The sequence below is a fragment of the Dipodomys ordii genome, unplaced genomic scaffold (genome assembly GCF_000151885.1).
Source record: "Dipodomys ordii isolate 6190 unplaced genomic scaffold, Dord_2.0 Scaffold12, whole genome shotgun sequence".
Classification (NCBI taxonomy): domain Eukaryota; kingdom Metazoa; phylum Chordata; class Mammalia; order Rodentia; family Heteromyidae; genus Dipodomys; species Dipodomys ordii.
In genome coordinates this window covers 6,329,904-6,342,075 of record NW_012267228.1, presented here as the reverse complement: position 1 = coordinate 6,342,075, position 12,172 = coordinate 6,329,904, and the positions used below count along the sequence as shown (strand labels likewise).

The 12,172-nt window shown below is 42.2% G+C and overlaps 1 protein-coding gene across 1 annotated transcript in view; it reads left to right on the top strand.

The window, feature by feature from the left end:
* The window catches only part of Arl8b (ADP-ribosylation factor-like 8B), a 35,938-nt gene extending 26,385 nt beyond the window's left edge, over nucleotides 1-9,553 (top strand). Inside the window, exons 5-7 of the mRNA XM_013010541.1 lie at nucleotides 2,616-2,683; nucleotides 3,154-3,224; nucleotides 7,338-9,553. Coding sequence (XP_012865995.1) covers nucleotides 2,616-2,683; nucleotides 3,154-3,224; nucleotides 7,338-7,387 — 189 coding nt within the window. The 3' untranslated portion in view covers nucleotides 7,388-9,553. The remainder of the gene's footprint in view (nucleotides 1-2,615; nucleotides 2,684-3,153; nucleotides 3,225-7,337) is intronic.
* The last annotated feature ends 2,619 nt before the right edge of the window (nucleotides 9,554-12,172 follow it).

Sequence of the window (12,172 nt, the reverse complement as noted above, 5' to 3'; positions counted from 1 at the left end):
AGGAACACTGGTAAAGGACCAGGTTTTAGCCTCATGGCAAGTTTCTGAAAGTCAGACACTTAAATATATAAACACATTTTTTATTTTTATTTTTTGTCGGTTGTGGGGCTTGAACTCTGGGCTTGGGCACTGTCCCTGTCTGTGCTCTTCAGCTCAAGGTGAGTGCTCTACAGCTGGAGCCACAGCGCCACTTCTGGTTTTCTAGTGGTTTATTTGAGATAAGAGTCTCACAGGACTTTCCTGCCCGGGCTGGCTTTGAACCTTGATTCTCAGATCTCAGCCTCCTGAGTAGATAGGATTACAAGCATGAACCACCGGCACCCGCCATTTAATCCTTAAAACATGCTGAAGAGTTTTTCTACATTCTATGCTAGTTCTACATAACACAAATGAGTATCAATTTTATCTTAGTCACAATAGGGTTCTTAGTTCTAATCAATGAAATGTTGCTTTTCAGGGGCTGCTTTAATGTGGCTGAGTGGTAGAGTGCTCATTTAGTATGTGCAGGGACTCAGTTGGTCCTCAAAAAAAGTAATAATAATAAATTTGAAAAAAGAAAGCCTATTTAAGTAGAAAGGAATCCAGTGGAAGGTTGTGGGTAGCTCACAGAGTCTCTGGGGAGGCTCAGCACATAAGTTGGAACCCAGGAAGGTCTGTAGGTGCCAGCTTCCTCCCAGAGCACAGACGGGGGTTAGGGAACAGTGGGCACAGCTGCTGTGCTCGTCCTGTAGCAAAGGTGGGGGCGTTTGCACAGTGCCATGTCCTCCCGTCTGCTTCTAGGAACTGGGGTTCATGCTCCTCCGTTATTACGGTAGATTTTCCATTTTTGTTTTCTTGCCACTGGGTCTGTTTCTGAGGTATCAGTTGTTTCTAGTTCATGTGCCCATCCTGTAGCTGAAAGGAAGGCTAGGAGAGAAAACTATGGAAGCAAGTAGCTTTATTGAAAGGAGAATGCATAAAGTGAGGACTAAGTTTTGGGCAAGCGTCATCATAACTGACATAGCTTAGATCTTTTTTTTATTTTGGTGTTTTTCCTTTAAATCACGGCTAGTGCTCTTCTTCCTGAACTACATCTGTAGTTCTGACTTTTTGCTGGTTAATTGGAGATGATGAATCTTTTGGATTTGTCAGTTAATATACTCAGTTAGCATGAATCAAGATACAAATTCTGGAGCTGGCATAGTGGCCCAAGCCTGCAGTCCTGGCTACTTGGATGGCAGAGACTGAGAGATCATGTGTTTTTTAATTTAACTTTAATTTTTTTCGTTACTATAAAGGTGATATACAGAAGTGTTACAGTTAGGTAAGTCAGGTAAGGAGAACATTTCTTTTTAGACATTGTCACTCCTTCCCCTGCGTCCTCCAAGTTTTTCCCTCCTGTCCCCACACACGTTGTGTATTTCTTTCCAACATAGTGTCTACTGAGTACCACTGCTGCATTTGTTCACCCTTTGTCTTTTCATTTCTGTGTCTCCCCGCCCCCCCCCAAAGACATAAATGAACAAACAAGACAAAAAGAAAAAGGTAACAAAGAAAAAAACCTCTTGTTTTCATTACTTGGAATTTACTTTGATAAATGTTATTTTATACACATACGTGTGCATATACACACATGCATACATACACATGCACACACATATATGTATGCGTATATACTGGAGAGTAAACTTGCGTCTTTGGCACAGTAAACACATACTCCTATCACTGAGTGACACTCCCAGTTTCTGGCTCTTAAATTTTTTTTTTTTGGTTGGTTGTGGGGCTTGAACACCGAGCCTGGTGCTGTCCCTCAGCTCTTCAGCTCAAGGCTAGCGCTCTACCACTTGAGCCACAGCACCCCCAGAAGGTGGTTAATTGGGGATAAGAGTCCCACAGCCTTTCCTGCCCAGGCTGGCTTTGAACCTTGATCCTCAGATCTCAGCCTCCTAAGTAGCTAGGATTACAGGTGTGAGCCACTGGCCCCCAGCTTGGCTCTTGAATTTTTAAAACTTTGTAACATGTTCATGATTAGTTGGCAGATGGACTGTTTCCTCCACTCTTGCTTGTTACCCTCAGCTGAAAAAGAGATTTTTTTTTAAGAGATTTGTTTTTAAGTGTTGGGGCGTAGGGCCTTGATGTAGGCCCTACCATGTAATTACAACCCTGTCTTCAGACTTAAAAGAGTCCTTTTTTTTTTTTTTTTTGGTCGGTCATGGGGCTTGAACTCTGGGCTTGGGTGCTCTCCCTGCGCTCTTCACCTCAAGGCAAGCACTCTACTGCTTGGGCCACAACACCACTTCTGGTTTTTTAGTGGTTTATTGGAGTCTCATGGACTTTCCTGCCCAGGCTGGCTTTGAACCGGGATCCTCAGATCTCAGCCTCCTGAGTAGCTAGGATTACAGGCATGAGCCACCAGTGCCTGGCTTCAAGCTTAAAGAATATTTAGAATTGAAGTTGGCGTCTTCATGGTAGGGTAGAGATGATGCCTAAGTAAATCATCATGTGACATAAAATATGTACATAGAGCATGCTTTTAAGATCTAGGTGTGTGTTAACATAAAATTAATTTTAAGGTTATACTTAGGTAATGATTTTCGTACATGAAAATTTACACTTAATATCTTTTCTTTTTAAAGGTACTGGTACTTGGAAACAAGAGAGATCTTCCTAATGCCTTGGATGAGAAACAGCTAATTGAAAAAATGTATGTCCTAACAATGAGTAATGCTGTTTTAAAAACTTCCTTCTAAATGATATTATTTTGTAGGCCATGTTTATGTTTTTTGTCAGTCATGGGGCTTGAATTCTGGGCCTGAGTGCTCTTCCAGCTCTTCCAGTTTTCTGAGTGGTTTATTGGAGATAACAGTTTCATGGCTTTTCCTGCCTGGGCTGGCTTTGAGCCATGATCCTCAGATCTCAGCCTCCTGAGTAGCTGGGATTACAGGTGTAAGCCATTGGCTCCTGGCTTGCCTTTTTTTTTGGCGGGGGTGGTGGTGGTGGTGGTGGGGAGCAGTAAAAAACTTCAGATCATACATGGCCTACCAGAGAAATGAGCCCCTAAAATTTTAGTAGTAATTTCTTCAGCATAGTAATGAAAATAAGTAAAATTGGAGAGAGAATGATAAATATGACAGCTATTTTAAGCACAGACTTAAATAATTCTGCTTCTTACAGGAATCTGTCTGCTATTCAGGATAGAGAAATTTGCTGCTATTCAATTTCTTGCAAAGAAAAGGATAATATAGGTAAGAAATGATAGATATTTTCAGAAGGAATGAGTATCATTGTAAGAAATATGTAGTGTTTTTTACTGTTTATTCTCCCTGTTCGTGTTCAAATAACTTCCTCTAGGAAGTACTGTTGTTTTGTCTTAGGAAAAAGCATTGGCATTATAACCTTTGGAAAAAATACATCAGCCAAAATTTTCTCTACACTATTTAAGGAAGTAAATGCCACAGAGCCATAAAGTCTAACATTATGTGAAGTTGATGTATTAATTTTTGCATCAAGCTGAGCTTTTGAATCAAAATGATATTTTTGAAATTAGGTCTTATACAAATTATTCTCTAGGCATTAAAACCACTTCATTATGTTAACATTGTACTGGAAGTGTAAGCCAGTTTCCACTTCATATTGTTCTTAATTTCTTGGAACTGCTGCCACAAAGTACCAACAACTATATGGTTTAAAACAGTAGAAACTTTCTCCTGTTCAAGAGGGGGGATTCACACGTGCTGTCACCTCGTCTTTGCTCCCTCCTAGCCTGCGCTGCCCGGGAGCCAGCCAACCAGCCTGGTGTTTCTGCTCCACTCTGCCTCCGTGGCTCTCTTTTCTTCCTGAGTTTAGTATCTTGTTAGACTCAGGCCATTGGCTTAGGGCCCATCCACTCCAGTATGATTTCACCTTAACTAATTACTCTATAAAGATTCTGGTATTTTTTCTTCAGCCTTTATTCAGTGTGTCACTTCTTGTTCATGACATCTGACTTTGGGTTACTGCTAGTCTCTGCAAACTGCCTCCAAACACGTTTTAGTGAGCTCATAGGGTTGCTGTTGTTCTGGCTCATTTGGGACTTCTTGAAAGGCCACTACAAAGCAGTGTAAACCCTGATAATTCTACTTTTGGATGCAAATATTCCTTTATTGAATGGTGAGAATAAATGACTTGTTACATACATGGAGAGTATTTAATTTGAGAACAGACTCTAGAAAGAATTTGTGGTTAAATGGACCTTGTTTAAATTTTTTGTTAGGTGCTCGTGGGGAAATTCTTGTTAAATTTTAAGGTATGTTTCAGTGAGTCATTTTCTCCCAGGAGACGTGGCTATATCTGGAGGCATTTCTCTCTCATCATCTCAGGGATAGAGATTACCCATAGCACAGGGCTCCCTGCGGTCCCCCAGCAGAGAGTGAACCTCATGCAGTCATTGGGTAGCGAGAGAAAGGAGCCTTCTTCTGCATGAACTTGGCTTTAGTATACTGGGCTCCTCTGTCAATCTGTTGTTCCTTTTGTATTCTTTAGTATTCCCTAACTCAGGAGAGAGCTTTTGAGGGGAACATCTTTTGTCGTTCTCACAGCCTAGCTGGATGCTTCCCTCACCTCCCACCCCAGGACCCCCCCCCCCCAAAGCAAACACAAAACAACACGCTTTCTAGAGCTCTTTTATGCAAGAGGTGCAGCAAAGGTGTTTAACACATGACACCGAGCTGTGCTTTGCTCTGGGTCAGTAGTTACCAAGTTTGTAATTTTAGAACTCTGGGTTCACTTAAAGTATTAACAGATTTAAGGAAATGGATTTACTTTTAGTTAGATTCAAATGTACATCAGAATGGCTGATTCGTAGGAGTAAGGAATCCTGACTAATAGCCAAATGGTTACACTTCCTTTTTGACTATAGTGGGTGCATGACTATGTACACGCACACTAGGGCTTGAACTCAGGGCCTCAGCTCTTACGTCAGCCTCCTAAGTAGCTAGGATTAAAGGTGGGAGCTACCAGTACCTGGCTGACTTCAGATTGTATAACATGTTTTGGCTCTAAGTTTTTCCTTTACTGACAGTCTCTAAAAAAATATTAGGAGCTGGAAACATCATGTTAGACTTCCAGCTTGCTCATATGGCATAAGAAGAGCCTCAGTTTCATGTCCATAAATCACATGGAGAAAAATACTCGCTGCAGACTGTTTACATTATGACACTTTCCTGGGAGATAACTTTTTCTCTTCTTTTTTTTTTGCATCTGATTTGTTATTTCTCTTCTGTGTTTTTATCTGGTGTTGAGGATTCGTCTGTTTTCAGGACATTTTCTTCTCTCCAGAGTCTGGGGAGGTTTTTTGTGAGTTCCTTCAATGCTAAAATGGGTCATTTTGTCTCGGGTTTACCTTTTCCTTCTCCTGACTAGCGGCTTCTGCAGCAGAGGTGTGAAGGACCTATTTCAGCCATGTTGAGTCCTGGTTTCATAGCCCAGTAGAGTTTCCTCCATCTCAGCTCTCAGTATTTTGGACAAGGCTATGGCTTCCATATAGTTCTCTCGTGTGTATTAGCTGGGAAAGTAGGAGGTTACATTTGTATTTACCTTTCTGGCTTGGAGTATAGAGTGCTAATTCTGCATGATCCTCATGTGCTTTTCTTATAAACTGTTTTTTATGAATTGAGGACAGTTGATGCCCTGCTCTGCCCTGGCTGCCTTCTGGGCGTCCTTTTCCCAGCTGGTCTCGGCCACTGGAGCTTGAGCTGGCATGGTGTGAGGGTGTCGTGCCGGTCTCCAACTCCTCCTCAGATCTGTCGATCTAGACATCACTGCCTTTACTCCTGATGTGCTAAAGCTGAGTTCTAACAGCTGTTTTCCTTCAGCCAGTTGGAGCCAGCAACATTTCTGTGACTCACACACGCAGCCTTCTACCTACACTCCCTTACCAAGTCCTGGTAGTTTTACTACACTTTCAACATTTTTTTATTTTAAATACAGAATCTTGCTCTGTATCTCATGCTGGCCTCATACTCATGATTGTCTGATCTCAGCCTCCTGAGTGCTGGAATTACAGGTGTATACCACCGTGCCTGGCTGGCTTCTTGTTCCTCAGTTTACTCCTTCCCATCTTACAGTGTCTCTCTTGTTTCAGGACTTCATCCCCTGCCTACTTGGTTGTGATAGTTTGCGTATTGGCAACAGTATGCATACTTGTACTTTGTATGGGAGCACCCTGTCTCCTCTTGCCATTGCTAGCTAACTAACATATAGTAATACAATTCGCCAGTAGCTTCCCATTGGCTTGAAAGCAAAATCTTACCTTGTTATCATCCAAGAATGACATATACAATGATCTGGCTCTCTGTAGCTCAGTGGTTTTGAAATTAGGACATTGTGTGTTGTGTATGCATGTATTCCCATGTACATGAGCACTGGTCTTGTACTCAGGGGCTCATGTTCTAGCTCTACTTTCTTGCTTATAGTTGGTACTCTCCAACTTGATACATACTTCTAGTTCAGCATTTGGCCAGTTAATTGGAGATGGAGCCTTGCAGACTTTTCTGATTAGGTTGGTTTTGAATGGCGATCCTCCACAACCTGCAGTGTGTATGTGCGTGTGTGTGTGCGCACGCGTGTTTGTGGGTGATTGTGTTTGTGTGTGTGAGTGTTTGAGTAGCTAGAGGGTTAGAGACAGGAGCCACTCTTGTTTCCAGCTTTATTTCAGGACACTTTTCCTAGGGAACATTTGGCAGTCTAGAGACATTTTTGGGTGGTTATAGTGATGCATGGTAATGACATCAGCTGGTTAAGGCTCTGGCTGCCCTGCAACACTCTTAGAAGGATGCAGAAAGGGTCATCTCGGACAACAGGGAAGAACTCTCCAGCCCAGAGCAAGGTCACAAACGCCTGATGTGGAGGTGCAGTGAGTGACAACTCCTCCTCTGTGCTTTAGCCACATTTTCTCACCTGCAGCACACCCACAGTTCTGCCCTGGTGGACTTTTGATCTGACTTGCTTTACAGTTTCCTTTGCCTGGCATTGTGTGTGGGTGACCTCTCCAACTTCTGGTTTCTTCTATTATGCTTAAAAAAGTTCTTCAGGGGCAGAATATTTGCCCTTCTCTTCACGTTCCTGGCAGTTTGTGTGCAATACCTGCTTTTCTAAGAAGCAATGCACCAGTTGCCCTAGACACAATTTACTTTTTCAGTCTGGTTATTGATTACGTGATCCTCACGGAGCTCAGGTAAATGGAGCACAGATGCTGAGAAGAGGGGAAGATGCCACATGTACATGTACCTGGACTTAGCTGCGCTTTAAGTATTGTGCCTGTTTGGTTATTTAGTTCCACTTTAGTATCTTAACATTTTGACTTTTTCCCTCATCTTTAGATATCACACTTCAGTGGCTTATTCAACATTCAAAATCTAGAAGAAGCTGAAACATCTCATGAAGTCTTCCAGTCCTTCTTGGCTCTAATCCTACAATTACTGTCCGTTCCTCTGAAGTACTTCCCAGAATCCGGTCCTTCCTAAACCCAAGAAATTGCAAAGTTTATTTCTCATGTGCACTGCTGAAGATGTGTATCCCTAACCCTTCATAACGAATCGGCTAGAGTTGTCATGATAAAGTCAGCAGACACAGCTTCTCATACACACTTGGCCTAGTGTGTAGAAACCCTCCACCCCCCAACCTTTCCTTTAAAAAAAAAAACAAAACACTTTGACCATCTTAAATCAAGAAAATGGCATATTTCCATTATGGTCTTTCTGGGCCAGATTTTTATATTGGTTTTCAGTAAATGTCTATAATATTTCATTATAGAGTCCAATAGCTTAATACTGATACTGACTTGATACAGCATGAAATTTCTAGTGCCACACACAGTATTTAGAAAACCTTAAGCCTGACTCATTTGAGATAATATAAACATAATGTTTACTTATCTCACAAATGCATGTGACATGTATAATTACCCTGTAGGAATTTTAAGAACTGGTCTGCAAAGAATGAGCAGAGGCGCCAGATCAATGTTGTCTCTTTACACTGGAGAGTTCCTACCTGATGGTTTTATAAACATACTCTGTTTTCTGAGAATATGTCATCACCAGATAGCAGCGGGGGTGTGGGAGGAGGAAGGCGTGCATGCTGGTTTATATATGTCCAGATCATTACTCTTTTATTTTTTTTCCTTTTCCATACACTTTTTTAAGGGCTTGGGATTGATGATTTTCTCACATGCTTTCATGAATTTAGAGCATTCCAGCCAGTGTAATAAAACCTGTTAACAATGTCAGACTTTGTTCAGACACACGTTTGTTTTTTCTATCTCCAGACATTAAATCAGTGCTGCATGACACGCTGTTAACTTTTTATATTGAGTCATAAAGTTGACTTTCAGCACAAAAGATACAAAGAAAACAAATTTTTAATTTTTCTCTTACCAAGTAAGGCTGGGTACTCTTGTCTGGTGCCATTAGATGTCTTGATTATTATGACAACTCTAGACCTGCCTGCTTTATCTGATGAATCATGCACAATGTCTACAGGTTGTTTAATAATCACACAGAGAACCGGGAAACTGAAGCTGTTGATTGTTGGCTTCATACAGAAATGTATAGAAAGTATGGAACACATTTTATAGTTGAGTGATCTCTGTACACATAAAGGGACTCATAACGCAGGTTTGCATAGGCCGCTGTAGCAGAAGAGCCCTGTCGGGCACTATTTCGTGTGCCTCATGCTGTGTGGGATTTGTTTCCTGCACACTGCGTTTCCAGATACATTGAGCACTCAAGAGGATGTCACCATTGAGGGTTTTTTGTTTTTTTGCAAATAGCAGTTTTAATTTATAGACTGCCATGGCCTTAAGACTTCTGTACAGAGTACTTCACTGTGTTGCACGTGTTACTTGTTTCCCATCCACCTTTTGAGTGAGCGGAATCTGAGCTTTTAAAGTTCTCTTTTTCTTTGAGGCATGTTGAATACTTCCCAGGTGGGATGGGTGGTTCTGGAAACGAAGGGATAGTTAAACTTAACTGCTGTGGTGTATACCACTGATGGTCACTGTGAGCTGGGACAGAGAACATGGCCACATGTGTCCCAGAAGAGGGGCTGGGATGAGGGCTGGGCTGCAGGGACTGCATACGTTGCAGTTGACCTAGTGTGTGTGTGTGTGTGTGTGTGTGTGTGTGTGTGTGTGTGTGTGTGTGTGTGTCCATTGCTTTCACCATCTGTAGACATCCAAATGCCACTACCATTTTTCTGTGTAACCTCTGCATGTGGAAACTTACTAGTCACTCAACTTTGTAAATACTTACAGTTCTTTTTTTTTGTTTTTTAAAAAAAATTTTGGTAGATGCATTTTCATCTGTTTACTGCTTTTTCTTAGCTTTGTTCAATAAACTTGCATTTTGAGGGTTGTAACGGCAATTTTAACTTAAAATGTACATCATGCTGAAAGGTTGCAGACTTTTTGGAAAGGAGCGGAAGGGAAATTACCATGGAGGGGTCCATAGACCGTGGGCTAGAAAGAAATCAACTCAGCGTTCAGAGATGGGCCTGTGGGCTAGTTAATGTAGAAATAAACTTTTGAAATATCCCTAGATCTGGAATTGTGTTGTTTTTGTTGTTGTGGGGTGATGGGGTGACTACCAATTGTAAAGTCAGGGTGCAGTGAATTTAGGGGGAAGCCCATGTTACTTTCACTTTTTTGGATGGGGGTCGTGTCAGCCTCCGGAGTGGTACGGAAGCCCTCTGCCACTGACCTCCCCTGCAGTCCCCACTAGAGGGCTTCTGTGTGGCAGGGCCTAGTTCAGCATTTGATAGTCCATTACAATTTGATTTTGCTATGTTGGGAGTGGAGTCCAGGACCTTGAGATCTTAGGCATAGTGCTCTGCCAAGGATACATTCCCAGCCGAAAGTCCAGACTTAAAAGTAAAAAGCCTACTAAGAAAATTAGGTATGTGGTGGCATGTGCCTGTGATCCCAGCTCTTGAGAGGTTGAACAAGCATATTGCCAAAGTTTCAAGCCAGCTTGAGCTACAAGGCAAAACTCTCAAAAAAGTCCCACTCCCCTCAACTACGTGTAGACATGTATGAAACTCTGCAAGATACGTCTTCTTAGGACAGTTATCAGGAAACTATTTCCAATACCAAGCATGTTGGTCCTACAAAGACATCAAAGCTCTTGGGGAAATGATATGATACTTATGTCCAGTTGGCTTTCTTTTCCTGTCCATGGTGTGATTGTGTACCGCCAGCCCTTCGCTGGCCAGTTGGCTATGTGATTGTAGCTTTTCTGCCCCTAGGTATTAGTGGAGCCATTTTGGTCTTCTTACCACTCTCTAAGCCAAGGCCCTGGGAGGTAAAAAATGGGGAGCTGGGGAGGGGCTTACTGAATGTACACATTTAGCTTAATTTGTTGTATACATACTTTGGTTATGGTGGCTTAGGCCTGTAGGCTCAGCATTTGGGAAACTGAGGCAGGAGGATTGTGAGTTCCAGACCAGCCTGAGCTTCGTAGTGAGACCCTGTCAGCCAAACCACCTGTAACTTCTAAAATGAATCCCTTTGATTTTATCAAGGGAAGTAGATGTTTTGGACCATGGCTGCTTTAGTGTTACTTTTTTTTTTTGACTGAGGAACTAAACTGCTTTTTGTGCTGTCCACACCAGGGATTGAGTTCCAGTGGAATCCTCTTTTGTTATTTGAGCTTCTCTGAATGACTGAGTTCAGGAGTAAAACTGTATACCAAGAACCCTATTTTAATAGCTAGCTGGCCAACTGCTTTATTTATTTGAAAAAAAAAAAAAAGGGCCACCATGGGAGAAACCATCCTGTTTGATCATGAAGATGTTTTCATTTTATTAGAAACTTCTGAGGTCATTTCTCCCACAATGCATCTGCCAGTGAAGAGACCCAGAAAGGAAGACAGGAGAACAAAACAAGTAGCCTTTCTGACTTCCTGCAAGTCTGCTGTTGTACAAGTAACTTGGCCACTGCAGGTGTTTCCTGTTGGTTGGTAAATACCCTCCACACAGCTTAAGTCACCGCTGGATGGGCAGGGGGAATGGAGAGGGGGATGCGAAGTGGCTTACATGCTTATGTGGAAATGGGACAGTGAAACCAGTTGAAATTGTCCTAAGAAATGGGGGCGTATTGTGGGCATGTTGGAAATGTCACCATGAGCCTTCTCCTTCCCATGTGCAATTCATGTACATCCATGAACATTTTTTACATTTAAATTTGTTACAAAGATGACACAGGGTTAACAGAGCCAGACAACAAGCTCTGAGAATTAGCCTCTAACCTGATGGTTGCTGTGGAACAGTTCTTAATTGAAGAATAAATGACAGTATGTGAAAGTATTTTGAAACCTTTTTTATTGGCAGCTTTACCATGAAAAAAACATCTTTCCAACGTTGCATGGGTTTCCTCGGTTATTAAATGATTGATTTTTTTTTTTTGTGTGTGTGTGTGTGTGTGTGCTGTCACTGGAGGTTGAACTTAGGGCCTCTTTCAACTTCGCATTTTCACTCAAGGCTTTCCATTCTACTGCTCCAACTACAGCTCCACTCCTGGCTTTTTACTGGTTAATAGGAAACAAGATTCTCGGGAATCTTTTGGCTTTGAACCTTGATCCTCAGATCTCAGCCTCCCGTGTAGTCAGGATTACAAATATGAGACTGGCCTCCCTTTGTTTTGCTTGGGCCTATCTAGCCATTTTGGAAGGGGAAGTGTTTATCCTACAAACAGTCTTCCTCTGTGAGAGTGCTGTGTGTTGTCATCGTTATTTCTTGTTAGGCCCAGTTAAAAAACTACACAGTATTGCAAAAAGTCCTCTGTTTCTGAGAACATGGCAAGAATGTTGTATGACAGTTTACCATGCTTCCCACTTCCTGGGTCACTCAGCCAGTCTGACCAAACTTTTCAGGACCCTTTGATACATACCCGACATAAACATGTGGGGGGCATTTAAAATTTCCCAAAGGTGCCAAATCTTACAGGAAAACCATATACCCCTTTCCACCTGAAACCTGCCATCTTCTTAATTTATTGGAAGTAGACACAAGGGTGAAGTGATTTAATTCCACGCCTACCCACATCTCCCAGGTGAGGACATTGATGTCCTGCACGGGAAGAGACGGTTGGGAGGGGAGGGCTGGGCCAGGACGTTGAACTAAGGCCTGGTGAAAACAATCTGGGGTGCTCCCCTCGGAGAGA